Source organism: Condylostylus longicornis, unplaced genomic scaffold, assembly GCF_029603195.1.
Source record: "Condylostylus longicornis isolate FDR11 unplaced genomic scaffold, ASM2960319v2 ptg000084l, whole genome shotgun sequence".
NCBI lineage: Eukaryota > Metazoa > Arthropoda > Insecta > Diptera > Dolichopodidae > Condylostylus > Condylostylus longicornis.
Genome location: NW_026578052.1, coordinates 1,398,155 through 1,413,220, shown reverse-complemented (window position 1 = coordinate 1,413,220; position 15,066 = coordinate 1,398,155). Strand labels below are relative to the sequence as shown.

Here is a 15,066-nt window from a genome sequence, read left to right as displayed (position 1 = left end):
ATATTACAGTAAAAATTCCTTGTTAATATGAATTTGATATATTTTTATATTAATTGCAAAATATTTTAAAATATTTTCTTTTATTGGATAGAGAGTTTTCCTCTCTAACCTCTTGATATATTTTATTTATAGTTGTTGTCTAAACAACAAAAAAAAAAACAAACTTATTGTTACTTATAAATTATTTGTGGCAATTTACAATTTTTACCCAAAAAAAACACAAAAAATTTTCTAAAAACAAGAAAAATTATTAAAAAAAAATTGTGTAATTTTAAAAATAAAATGAATAAAATTAACAAATGAAAAAAAAAAGAAAATTTCCAAAAACTTTTATTATCAAAATATTTTTGCATCAGTCGTGCAATTAATGATTTCTTTTAAAATCTAAATCTTTAACCAGCCCTAAAGATTTGATTTAAAGAAATCACTTTATAAAATTCAACAATTTTTTGAATTTTATTGAAAATTTAAAATTCAATTTTTAATAATTAATTTGTTGATTTAATTCTTTTTTTGTTTTTGGTTAAAATTATGAACTTTGCGTTTTTATTTATTAAATTCAATATTGCAATTCTTCATGGATTTGCAATAAAAAGAAAAAGAATAAGTTGACTGAATTATAAATGATTATTGAAAATAATATTTATTAAAAATTTTATTTATTTATTTCAATGCCTACAATTCCTCCGGAGATAGTCTCTTGCGATAAGACTTTACAAATAATTTTTTGTATTAATTTATAAATTTCCATTGAACTATTTCAAGAAACTTATACATTATTCATATTATTATTTAAATATATATGCATATACTATATTTTCTATTTAATTATTAACTTTTATAATTAAGATTTTTTGTTTTAATTAAAAGTTTTTGGAAATATTTAAAATTTCAAAATTAAAAAATTAAGTTATTTCAATAAAGAATAACAAACAATTTATTGAAAATATATTTTAATGTAAAAACAATAATTCAAACAAATAAAAATATATGTAATTAATATGAAAGAAAAAATACACCTACATACCTTTTAAATTTACAAAAAAAAAAATAAAAAAAAACTTAATAATAATTGTCTAATTATATGTCAATACTAAAATTATGAATATGTACACACATATTATGTAGATGCATAATGTAAATAATACATGTACATATATGAAAATTAATTAAAAACATAAAAATAAAAATAATTAATCAAAACATTATATAATTGTTGAAGTACTTATATGTCGTTATAAAAAAACAATAAGAACGCATATATTTACATACATAAATTATATAGAAATACTAAAAGATACATATATATTTATATATTATATACATACGCAACCATTTACTTAATATAAATGAAAAAAAATAAAAAAATTGTTTGAAAAAATACTTATATAATATAAATGTTAGTTATATAAAAATATTCTTTATATATATTTGATAAATATTTGCGTTAAAAATGCATTATATAAAAAAATTCCTCTGACAAAAAAAAAAACAAATTAAAAAAATTAAAAATATGTAATATGATATCAAAATATGTTTATATATATATATTTATGATGCATATATATATATATATATATATACATATTTTATGAATATTTATTTATAGATCCTATAATATTATATATTATAAATATGTACACTATAAAATTATTGTGAGACAAAAGTACCTATTAAGCTAAAAAAAACAAAAAAAAAACAGATTAAATTATAAATTAAAGAAATATACTTATATATATACATATATATTTAAAATAATAAAAAAGACACTGTAAAAAATGATACAAAGTTTTTTGATTAAAAAATATTATTTAATTAAAAATTCTAATATTACAACAGATAAACAAAATATCTCAGTCAAATTATTATATACGGTGTACCGAGACTCAATGAAATTAACAAACCCGAATGAAATAATAATGATTTTTATTTGAATTTAATATTTTTATAAAAATTCTATAAAATATTTGAATTAACTATTATGTGAAAACTATTATATGTAGTTTATTTAATTAGTTTTTTATAGATTTGAAATCATAGAATAAGAATAAAACAAAAAATTAATTTGATCTGTTCATTTAAATCACCTAATTTTGATAATATCCGTGATTCAAAATTAAAATTTCTAATGTAAATCCTCGGTCATTTACATAGAATCTATATAACATTCTCGTTTGTTAGCTCTATTAATACTGCTGTTGTAGAATTCATGAAATTTGTGTTAATTGCAAATAGCTGAAAGTAACACAAACACAAAATCTAAAAAAAAAACTGAATGATCATAAATTTATTAAAATATTTTTGTTTCAAATTTTTTAATTATTTATTTATATAATTTGTTTGAAATAAATAAAAACATTGACTTATTCAATATATAAAAGATTGATAATGATATTTAAAATCTTTGTTTTTCAGATTCTTTTTTTTCTTAAAATTATTACTAATTAAACTATTTTTCTTTTAATTTTAATATTTAATATTTATAAATACATTTTTATTTAAAACAATCATATCTAACACAACAACATTCTTTATTTAAATCTTATATAACAATTTTCTATGAAGTCATCCCTTTGTGTCCGTCGTTTTCATAGATTCGTTATAGTATCATTTCCTTCCTTGCTTGAATTTACTGAAGTATTTGAATAACTTTTCATATTTGATTCCATTGAAGATAGTGCACTTGAAACGTGATATAAATTTTCTGATAATATTGAATAGACTTCTGATAATTCAGGTTCAGTCTTTGAGAATATAAAAGTATCTGAAAGAAAATATATATATATATATATATATATATATATATTTGTTCAAAATATATTTTTATTAAATAATAATAAAAATTAATATTAAAATTAGAATTATAGCTTTAAATGCAAAATTTTTTTTCTTACCATTCCTATCGTTAATAATTTTATGTGAATATATGTTTAATATTATCGAGAGTTCATCAGCTACACGATTGTCAAAATTACCAGCAGTTAGAATATTTATATTTGGGTTTGAAGCAGTTAACTGAGAAATTCTTTTAAACTGTCTTACATGCTTTATAGCCAATGACCATTTTTGTCCATCTATCAATTCGTTTAGCGATGTTTCAAATTCTGAATTACTCATTGGTAATCCTGGAGAGGGAATCGGGGTATGTTCACCCTCTGTTGATGTCGATGTATCAAGTGATTCTAATTCAGCATCATCTATACAACGTAATAGTGCTCCCCTTACCAACATATACAATTCTGACATATCTTGCATCTATATAAGTAAATAGAAAAAAATTGATTTTCAATTAATATATATATATGTATAACTTTAACTAAATGTAATACTTTAATATGACCAAACTAAAAAAAATATTTGGTTGGTTGAATACAAATATTTGTTTTGAATTTAAAGTACCTTTTCATTTTGTCTGAAATTGTTGACAACACTTAAAGAAATTTTATGGTGTGATTCAATCAATAATAAAAGTTGAAACATTAATTTGTATAAAGAACGTCCTAAATCTAATAAAAGTTCTGTTGTAGCTGGATCAAATGTCATAAAACTATTACCAGAACCAGATACACTTTCGACGGCATTGCTTGGATCCACATCGCTGAATAAAGCCAATTTACATGATGTTTTTACAGAGTCTAAACACTAAAAATTTTTTTTTTTTTAATAAAAAATATTTTCACTCAATTAATTTTAGTAATTTAATATTTTACCTCTAAGGCGTGATCTTTGCGATAGAAAAATGTTTCCAAATGCTCTTGTATTTCAAGTACATTAAATTTCAATGCTTCGAATAGTCTGGGTGTTGTTGGATATGATTGATTACACCATATACGTGGTGGTTCAGATTTTGATGTTAATAATTCAGACAAAATTGATATTCGATTACCCAATGGTGCTCCCATACCAGTAAAATATTTACGTGAATCTTTTGCTATTGATACAGATTTACTTGTTAGCTCTCGTATTAATTTAAATAAATTTTGTAACAATTCGACGGCATGTGCAGATGGTTGATTAATTAAGAGCGTTTGTAATTGTTTTCTCCAATTTTCTTCGCCTTCATCACGAATTGGTGCACGAAATGATATTAAGCCTTGTAAGTGAGGTGATGCGTTACATGGTGTAATATCACCTAGATCTCCGGCACTTGAACCACTTGTATCGCTTCTTGAGACTGAATCTCGGCGTGGTCTTTCACGTAAACTTAATGATGTTGGTGGACCAACTATAAAAGTTGATTTTAAAAATGGTTGACGATGGTGATCTTCATCAATTGGAGATTCAGATTCGACTTCTTCATCAGAAGAATCATCAGCGGTATGACGTTTTCTTTTACGTAATATTGGAGTCTTTTCGCTTAAACTTTCTTCATGAGTTGAATGTCCACCTTTTGAACCAGTAACTGGTTCACTATCACCACCCTCAGATAATGGACGTCGACGTACACCCCAATTAAAGTTATCGGTAGATTCGCCTTCAATACTTTCACTTTCATATTCTAAGAAATCAAAATCTTTGAATACACCAAAATCAGGCTGACCATCATCACGTCTTGAACCACCGCTTAAATCACCTTGTGGACCAGAAGTTTCTTCTGTACTTGAAGCAGCCGATGATTGTCTTTCCAATAAATCAGAGGATTGACTGAATATTACCTAATATCACAAAGAAAAATAAACAGACAAGAACAAAAAATAAAATCATTTTTAGTTTTGAAATAATAAATCAAAATTTTTCCTTTTAAAATTATTTTTGTTTTTTTTTGTTTATATCTAACTAACTAAACATTTTTTAACAAAATACTTCTAGCTTAAACACACAACTACATATCGACAGTGCATTAGCTATTTTTTTTTTTAATTGGCTTAAATTGGCATTTGAAACAAGCAAGTATGTAAGTTCATTTTTTGACTAAATCTTTAAACGAAAATCAAATCTTACAGATTGCCGATATGATTGGTTAGTAGATCCAGAAAGAAACGATGTGCTAAATGTCTGGAAATATATTGTGTTTTTTTTTTGTATTTTAAATTGCAATAAATATTAATTAATTACAAATTAAAATTAAATAACTAAATGAATTGATTTTCGAATTGAATTTCGCATTTCGTGATGAAAATTAAAAATTTCCAATTCCAAATTTTAAATTATAATTAAAATTTAAATGTAGTTTTGATTTTAAAATCTTAATTTTGAACGTTTTTAAGGTAAACATTTAATTTTAAACTACATAATTTGGTTAGTTATACTAAGTTTTCTGAAGAAATTTTAGTAATCAAATATAGAATATAAAAAATTCATGTAAAATTAGTTTTTGAAGTTGTTATTAAATTGGAAGTAAAGGAAATATCGGTGTAAAGATTTTTTTAATTGATTTTGGTATAAATAGTTTAGTGCATATTTTACTGATCTCTTAAAATAAATGGATTGAATATGTTTTTTGATCTCTTAAAGAATTTCGAATTAATGTTAGGTGGCACGACTTCCCGATATGTCAAATCTTATGCCAAATGTTTTAGGGCAAATTATTTGTTATAAAAATGGTGTTAATATTATAACATCTCATATATTATAAGAGATCTGTTAATAATTATGTCTGTTAATAATTAGATCTGCTTATAAGAGTTCTTATAATTATTATGAATGAAAATCTTCTTTTTGTAAGATAGTAAATATGCTATTCTGTGTTTACATTTTGCTGCTGACTGTGATATTGCTGTTTCTAAGAATTACATAATTATATGTGACCCAACTAATAAATATTTAAAAAAGTTGGTCCACACGGAAAATATGTGAATTTAATGATTTTGTATAAGAACTTTAGAAAATTAAAAATTATAACCATGTGTAAAATTTAAAAAATATATTGTGTTTCTGATTTATTATAAGTTTTGTTTTTATTAAAAATTGGCCTTTTTATGTTTAATATTAGATTCTTTAATTTAAATTTTAATTTAATTTAAATTTAAACAATTAGATTCAACAGCATTTGGTTGTTTGAATTTATAAACGATTTAAAGAAACTGCAATAATTAACAATTGCATTTTGTTACAAGTTTCATTTATAGAAACGAATATAAATTCGTTAGTTTAAGGCTTAGGTTAAATTTACACTGTTTAGCATTTAGTAGAATTATTAAAAATTTTTATAGAAAATTTGGATAATACAGACTATTATAGAAACATTTACGATTACGGATATGAATTTTTTGTTATCTAAAGGAGTTACGAAACTTATAAAATCGAAAAATCATCTTTTGTGTTCCTAAATTACATTTTATGTACATATAAGCAGTTCTGTATCTTCTTATTTATCTTTTTTTTAGTGCATAAAAACGAAATATTATAAAAAGCCTTGTGAAAAAAAAAATTGTTAATATTATAATTAAATGGCAATTTTACAAAAAAATAAAAAATTAAAATTGTTGGTGCATTGGTTTTAGTACAACTCTTTGTTGTTATTTCAAAAAATTTTATTTTTATGTGTTCTGTGGCATTAGAATTGTGTTTGTTAATTTTTTAAAAGGAAGTGTGATTTTAGTTTCTTTGCTGAATATTGTAAAATTTGGTTTACCTTGGAGCAAATGGAATTAATGTAATCATCCTAATTTTAATATTAAATGTAAATTTAGAAAGAAAAAAATGTTTTGGTTTTAATTATTTGTTAATATTATTTGAAAAAAAAAAAATAAAACGTTTAATTAATAATTTAATAATAGTATTTAAAAAAAAAAGGAAACATGCAAAGGAAATTTATATTTTATATTTTTTTGATTAAGGATTTATATTTAAATACTTAATGGGCATTAAGCTGTTAAAGCTTAAAAATCCCTTAAATTTAACAAAAATAAATACGTAGTTATGTAAAATATATAAAACGAATTATATTACTTTTATAAAAATCGAAACTTACAGATGGGCTCTTTGGTAATCCAACTCTTTGTCCACATGTCGTTAATAAATTAACTAAACATTCACGAACACGGCTTTGACACATCCAAGGACGTTTCCATCCACTTAATGGAACTGTATCAGCAGGTGATAAACTTGCACTTCGTCTTGGTGAATTTGGTGTACCTGAATGCTGTTGTTGTTGTTGAAGTTGTTGACTATTAATACCATTACTATTAATGTTATTATTGTTTTGTAATTGTTGCTGATGTTGTTGTGAATTTGATACTGCAGAGGATGATGATGATATCATATTAACATTATTACGGTTTTGATTTGTAATTGCAGAATTTGATATTAAAGATTGTTGTACATTCCCTGATATTAATGTATTAGTTGTTGATACTGTTGATCCTAAACTAGAATTAGTTATTGTAGTTGAAGCAGTATTTACTGGTGAAGATGATGTTAAATCATTTTCATTTTTAAGTAGAATTCTTCGTCCAATTAATGGTGTTTGCGATACATCAAATGTAAACTCCATTGTTCTACCAGCTAATTCTTTTTTACAAAATACTTCTGAATCAGAATAACTACCATAAAAACTAAATGAAAAACCACTACTACTGCACATTTCTGATGGTGGTACAACTTGTAAGCTAGAACTTCGTGTTACAACTAATTTTAATATTTTTAATGCTTCCTTATATTGTGGTGCCTAACATAATGGAAAATAAATGAATCGTTAATTAATTATAAATTAAGTTTATTATATTTGAGCAAATAATAAAACTAATTCGTATCCTATTATTTTATTTAAGTATACAATTTCTTGTATCAATAATAAGAATAATTGTTTATTTAATTGGTTTCATAATAATTTACCTCTAAATATTTGCCTATAACTCGTAAAAGATCACTATTAATTGTCTGTGCTTGTGGGGATGATAAATCAACATAATGTAGCATACAATGTATGACATTTAATACTGGAATTTGAATTTGTTGTGGTCCTTTTTCAAGTATTTCAATCAAAAATGCTAACATATGCAATCCCATATGTGCATATGTATCATATAAGTATTTTACTACACATTTTGTCCATTGAAACGATTCTTTACTAAATGTTTTTCGGCTATACAATGTCATTACTGTACCTAAATTTTCTAATTTAGCACCTAATTCTGATGAAACTTGTGCAATATTTTCAGCACTTCGTATACAAACTTCATTTGCATCTTCATAATGTAAAAGCATATATGGTAGCAATGCGATTACATTCATAGGAAATGCACAACTTTGTGTTGGATCACACACTGGAAGACTAGATAATGGTGACAATTGTGATAGTAAAGTTATTGTTTGCTCATAGGTACTCGAATGTGTACATCCCTAAACGAAAAATAAAGAGTTTAGACTTATCAAAAACAAAAAAATTTTTTGATTGTTATAGATCTTAAATTAACTGGATTTTTCTTACTTTTAGTAATAGTGCGTGTACACCCGGATAACCAGCCCATTTCAATTGTTGTTGAAGCTTTTCGACTTTATCTCGAGCATCTGGTCTATCTAATGGTAAACGATGTAACACTCTCCCTAATAGCCTTAGCGCTAATAAAAATTCATGTTCGTAATCACTCTCAAGAAGCGATACAGCCAACCAAAATAATTGAGCTAAAATTGTCATTTTGTCGTCCTTGGCAAAAAAAATGTTAAAATATAAATGCTTAAAGTATTATCAACTTTAAAAAATTTTATCTTACTTGTGTTGCAGTGTCACCTAGCATTTTAAGACTTTGTGCACTCCTTGAACGAGATAAAGCAGAACGAAATTGAATACCATTACGTTCTATTTCTAATACGGTAGCTGATGCTCGATTACGAAGATCAACTGAAACAGAGTTTATATATATTTTTAAAATGTTTCAAATCTTCAAAATTTAAACTGATAATAACCACATTTTTAAAAGGAAAATATTATACATATTAATATAACATGCAAATGTGAAAAAATCTTACCTTGCTTATCGCAAGGTGAATTTGTTGATTTTCTGGTACAATAAGAAACTGAATAACTTGTGCTTCTTGCATGACTTGGAATAGCAAAACTAGGAGATTGCGGTGCAGCACCAGACGGTGATTTTTTACCTGGTAAAACCGAGCCTTGTCCATCTTTATTGTTCAGATTTGGCGTGCTTTTGAAGATATCTTTCATAACGTCTAATGGTCTAAAATCTGAATCTAAACTGTCAACTGCCGCTTCTAGTGTTAACAACAATTCTGTTACATATCCTTGCATATCTTCACCTTGCTCAGCAACAGTTTCCACTAAACGTGATAAAATATCTGATAACATTCGAGAATTAATAGGAACATTTAGGGCACGAAAGATTTGTAAACATCTGCCTGCATAATGTCTGGATGAGCAACTTAAACCTAGTTGTAGGGCAGTTTGAGCCCAACGTTCAGCAATTCTTGCATGTGGATAACTATCAGCGAAAACTTTTACCATATGTTTCAAAAAGCACGATAACTGTTCAGCTGATTTAACAGCCCAAACTATAATAACATATGAAAACAATTCAGATTTGAATGATGATTTCTATATTTTTTTTACCTTTCGCTGTAATGTCTTCATAGTTCCAAAGAGGTTGAGAATTATCTTGTGATAAGAATTTAATTAATCCTTTAATAACATGTGAAATAGGCATGGTCGGTCCGGGTTGTGGAGGACTATTCTCCTCTGTTACAATTAAGGGTACTTCATTGTTTTCAGTTGTGTTAGGATTTGTTGGAACAGGCGAAGTGATACTCAACTGAGGCTGGTTTTGTATTTGCTGTTGCTGATTTTGTTGTGGTTGCAGTTGATGTTGCTGTGTTGATTGCTGTTGTGTTTGTTGAACTTGTTGTTGTTGCGGTGGTTGTAATGTAGTAGTAGACAAATTATTATTTGGTGCCCCAAATAAATAACTGTCAAATTCTTGGCTAGGCTCTTATATAAATATAGATTAAATTACATAGTATATTGTTAAATATTAAAAATATATAACTAATTATTATTTTATATACCAGTAAAAACATTGCTGATTACAGGTAGAGGTGGTATTGATAATCCTAAATTTAACTTAGCTGTATCGCTATTTAATAATATCCTTGCTACAATTAAATGGTCATTATGTTCGGCCAAAACCATCTTCGTTTATAAGGAAAAAAAAAATTTGAATCTTATTACATTTTTTTCTACTCGGGAATAAAAATAATTTACCAAGAGATTCAAACAAAGTTGCTTGCAATGATCTCTAACAATAATTCTATTATGATCTAAGCCTAAGAACATTATGTGAAGCATAAGAGGTAAATGCAATGTCCAATCAATTCCTGGTATACCATCGACAACAATGTCAGTTAATAACATCACAGCAACGTTACATCTGAAACAATTTTTTATTTATATTAAATAAATTTAGGAATCTTTTATGTATTTTAGAAAAAATAATATTTTTAAACAATAAGAAAAATTGTAGCGGCGGCAGAATAACACACAATTATGCTTATTAAGAAAAACTCTGGTTGATTGATACGAATATTGATACCTGTTTACTTTATTTATTGATTGTTTAATATCAAAGAATAAATTTAAAACAGGAAAATAATTTTTTGAAAAAATTTTTACCTATGAAATCCGCTTATTGGCAAACTAACATCTGGCAAGAATTCTGTTAATGGTGCAAAAAAACCACCATATTCTGGCATTGGTAATGGATGTGGGGCTAATGGAGGATCGGAACGCAATTCAACATTTTCTTCTTGTTGCATCTAATCAAAAAAAAAATATGTTAAATCAATGAAATATTATAATTATATATATTTACATCTTGATCATTTATTAGGATATCTTCTGGTCTTGGTAAAATTGTTGGTCCGGATGCTGCTCGTATTTTTTCACAACCACGAGGTGGTCTTGTTCCCTGAGAAAATGCTCTAATACCACTGTCTGATTTACATGTACTGGAGAAAAGAGTATTTAAACATTATGTGAGATTTTATTAAAAATTAAAAATAATATAATGTAAGGATTTAACAATTTATGAGCTTCAAATTTAGCAAAAGATTTATTAAAATATCACGAATTACAAATATTTAGTTTAAAATTATTGAAATTCTTTAAAATTATTCAATATTATTTAATTTATAAAACCAAATACCCAGTTTTAATAGGATCTTCACCACTATGACGTTTTGTATGTATCGTTCCTTTTTCAACAGTTAAATCTTGTATTCTTGAATCATTAATACCACCAGCTGTTTGACCTATATATTTATTTATTGTATTTATAAAATTATTATTTTATCAAATAATTTCGTTTTATATTCAATTGAGCATTTTAATTTTCATAGTGCATATTTACCATCAGAATGACTTGAAGCTTTTCTCATACTAGTTAATCTATAAAATGGTGGGGTTTCAGTACGTTCAATTAAACAATTTAATGTTTCAACCGTTTGCAATTCTGTCATTAATTCATCTAATAAACGGTCTGGACATGTTCTTGCTAAATAGAGAGCAACACGTTTTGCCTTAATAAACAAAAGTAATATTAAATTAAATGGCTAGTATTAATCAGGAATAAAATTAAATTTTATGAAGAACAAAAAAAAATATGATTATTATTATCGTATACATAAAATGTGACTTAATATTATATTTGATAATATTAAAAGATTCATACAAACATTTTTGTTAAGAAATATAAGAGTTTGTTTAAGTAGACCACCAAAACTTACATAAGGTAAAAGTTCATTTGGTGCCATTCCAGACATAATAACCAAATATCGTAAGATTACTTTTAAATTATTTGGCCAAAATTGACATAATGTTCCCCAAAGCTCTTCAATATCACGAGGATGGGAGTCGGCGAACTGTAAAGCAAACATAATTGATTTCAAGAAATTAAGTAAAGAAGTAAAAATTAAATTAAATAAATATTAAATATTTATGTTTTAAAAAAAAAATTTTCAATTCACTTTTGCTGTTATGTAGAATAAATTATTTAAAATCATTTCTGTAGCTTCAGTTGAACCAGATCCTTCACGTCTGCCTCTTGTTCCAGAATCCGGAAAATACTATTTATTAAAATAAAATAAGGAAGAGAGAGAGAGAAAAAAAATACATATTAATATCCTATAAAATGTAAGAAAATATTATTGAAATTATTTTACCATTATGTACGATAAAGGTGTTGCTGGTGGAACACTAGTTGCTATCAATTCCATATTTTCTAACCATGGTAAAAGGCATTGTAATAATAACGAACGTACTTCATCACGGGAAGTTTGTAAACGATAAGTGATTTCTGAAAAATAAAAAGATAATAAAATATTTGATAATTAATAAATTAGAAATTTTTGTTGTATTAAAAAAACGATAACATTTATTGCTGTTTACGCCTATAAATTAAGAAATTTCACTACAGTGATATTTTTATTACTATTTTTAGGCATTTACATGCTTAACATATTATTGAAAAGTGTTATGAAAGAACAAAACTACTTTGTTCATCTTAATTATTTCTTTTCGGTTAAATCAAAGAAACTCCTTTCTAACTTTTACAATAATGTTGGTGCCGATTTCGGAATTAGTGCTCGTGAATGAAAGTGTAAAATTGTATTAGATTTACAATACGAAATATGTACATATTTAAACATTTTACAGCGTGACTTTGTAAAAAAATTCAATATTAAGTATTTTTGTTGAGTAGAACAAAAACAGATAAAGTTTTTGTATAGAATTAGGTTTCGATAATAAAAAGTAATCTAAATAAAGGCATTTTTGTCGAAACAAGAAACATGTTAAATACAATTAAGGGTTTAAAACTAAATTTTTACTAAATTTTGTTTCTTGTGTTTAAAATAATTTTTAAAATATTCTGAAAAAATAAATGTATTAAAAATACCAACTTTTAAATTTGTTTTTCTACTTACCAGAGAACATAGACATTGTTAATTCTGGTCTTAATTGGGCAATAGTTTTTGATAAAAATCTTTGAGATCGACAATATGCATTACTAAGTAAAGCATCTAAAGTACCAGCTTTTTCATCTTCTGTAAAAATAAAAATGTAAGAAAAATGTAATTATTAAAAAAATTTAAAATAAAGAAAAATTAATTTAATTAAATTTATATAAAAATCTGACACCTTAAGAGCTAACCTAAAGACCACATTATTGGGTTTTGGCGTTTCCCAAGGTTCTAGTAAAATTAATTCATAAATTAAAACACATTTAGAGCATAGACAGTTCGAAACTCCGCTAAAAATAACTACAGTTATATTTCTCTAATACTGAGAAATAAATTTCTGTCTTGAACTTGATATTTGAAATTTTGTGTCATCACATAGTACCTACCATCATTTCTGTGCACAATGCGGTTGGTAATAAATAAAAAAAAGTTTAACAAAAACAAAAGAAAAAAGCATTTGCAAAAATTAATGAAGAAGTAAAAATGCAACGCAAGATAAATGTAAAAGAGAAACGAAGTGCTCTTTCTCTTCGCATCAACTTCATCACAATTCACAATATTATTTTATTATTGTTTTAGGAAGATTCAACAAGTTTTTTTATTCTCTTCTTTAACTCTATAATTTTCTATGTTCTCTTTTTCTGAATTGAAAACTTTTACCGATTCGTGGCAGCAAAAAAAAACCAAAAGGATAATATTTGCTGACATATAAAGTTTGTTATCCTTAATTTTACTTAAAGAATTCAGCTATTACGAGTACTTTATTAAAGCATCTTATTATTATTCTTATTAAAATATTATTTATTTACACAGTATCAGTAAAATATGAATTTAGAGAAGAATATATAAATTTATAATTGAATAAAATTAAATAAATATGGATAAGATTTGCCATTAAACTATTAAATTGAATGGAAAACTTTAAAAATATTAATAATATTAAATAACTGAAACAAAATTCAACAGGTTAGACCTATATAATTAAAAACTTTAACAGGATTTTAAGAGCAAAATTTTAATATTTCTTTTAAAAGAATAATTTAATACTACATTTAGTTTTAATGATTCATATTAAGTACCAAGTTTAAGAGAAATTTCTAATTCAAATCGAAGAGATTAAATTAGAGAAAAAGCTTTTTTATAAAATCAAATATTTTTGAATTTCTAAAAAAGCTTTTCAATTTAATTTCAATTTCAAATGAAATAAACTTTTAACAAAATATTTTATCATAACATTAAAATTAGAGAAAATGATAAGGAGAAAGCATAATACAAGAATTTACCGTAAATTGCAAATAAATTTTTTCTACCTTAATCCATAACGTGCGGTCCCAAAACTCTTGTACTCGTATTGTGGAAAAAAAAATTAAATTTTCAATTAATCAAAAAACAAAATAAAAATTTTCACCGGAAAGAGAGGAATTTAGATAAATAAATAATTTTATAGATTATTGATTTTTAGTGTTTTCAATAAAACATAAAAAAAACGTGGAGCTCTGATTTAAATTTTAGTGTCTGGAAGGTAGTAAAACATGTATTATGCAGAAAATTGAATGGAAAAACTTACACAAAAAAAAAATTTTCTTGTTAAATTTTTCTATTAAATTGGAAATGCTCAATTAACGATGGTTTTCTTGTTAATTTTAATTTCGAAATAGTTTTAAATATTTGGCTATTTTGTTTTTATAAAGCTAATTTTAAAAATTTTCAATGAATTATTTCTTATGCACATTTTGTTTAAAAAAGTTTTTGCATTTCACAGTTCTTTTATTTTTTTTTTTTTGGAAATTTAAAGAAAAAAAATGTTTACCAAAAAAACAAAAATTTATTCAAATATTCTGGAAACTACATTTAAAATATTTTGGGATTTTCATTTATTGTTGGATCAGTGCGCAATTAAACAAAAAAAAGGTAAAAAGAAAAATTTCCCTCCAAATAATGAACGGGCCCGTAGGAAATTTTTAATGAAAATTATTAATGATACATCGACAGACCTTTGACTAACCAGTGAAGGATCTTTATTATATTTCATTTGTTGTGTATAGCAATTAAATTTTTACAATTTTGGAAAGGAAATTAAATTAGTTACAATAAAGCATCAACATTTTCTTTATCAACTTCTTAAAGAACTGTAAAAAAACATTCGTGTGCTTAATT

The 15,066-nt window shown here is 24.9% G+C and overlaps 1 protein-coding gene across 5 annotated transcripts in view; it reads right to left on the bottom strand.

Annotated features, from left to right (window-relative positions):
* Positions 1-2,307: 2,307 nt before the first annotated feature.
* Positions 2,308-15,066, bottom strand: part of LOC129613562 (protein furry) — a 54,820-nt gene continuing 42,061 nt past the window's right edge. For 3 of the 5 annotated variants that reach the window (XM_055527679.1, XM_055527682.1, XM_055527680.1), the window contains 21 exons: positions 12,874-12,993; positions 12,112-12,245; positions 11,917-12,015; positions 11,677-11,811; positions 11,301-11,469; positions 11,097-11,202; positions 10,764-10,899; positions 10,565-10,707; positions 10,157-10,322; positions 9,961-10,084; positions 9,509-9,883; positions 8,911-9,450; positions 8,655-8,782; positions 8,372-8,587; positions 7,777-8,283; positions 6,914-7,609; positions 4,942-4,995; positions 3,711-4,655; positions 3,400-3,642; positions 2,895-3,255; positions 2,308-2,764 (listed from right to left, as the gene is read on the bottom strand). In XM_055527679.1, coding sequence (XP_055383654.1) covers positions 2,589-2,764; positions 2,895-3,255; positions 3,400-3,642; positions 3,711-4,655; positions 4,942-4,995; positions 6,914-7,609; positions 7,777-8,283; positions 8,372-8,587; positions 8,655-8,782; positions 8,911-9,450; positions 9,509-9,883; positions 9,961-10,084; positions 10,157-10,322; positions 10,565-10,707; positions 10,764-10,899; positions 11,097-11,202; positions 11,301-11,469; positions 11,677-11,811; positions 11,917-12,015; positions 12,112-12,245; positions 12,874-12,993 — 5,573 coding nt within the window. In that variant the 3' untranslated portion in view covers positions 2,308-2,588. The remainder of the gene's footprint in view (positions 2,765-2,894; positions 3,256-3,399; positions 3,643-3,710; positions 4,656-4,941; positions 4,996-6,913; positions 7,610-7,776; positions 8,284-8,371; positions 8,588-8,654; positions 8,783-8,910; positions 9,451-9,508; positions 9,884-9,960; positions 10,085-10,156; positions 10,323-10,564; positions 10,708-10,763; positions 10,900-11,096; positions 11,203-11,300; positions 11,470-11,676; positions 11,812-11,916; positions 12,016-12,111; positions 12,246-12,873; positions 12,994-15,066) is intronic. The other 2 variants (XM_055527681.1, XM_055527683.1) reach the window with 1 other exon arrangement.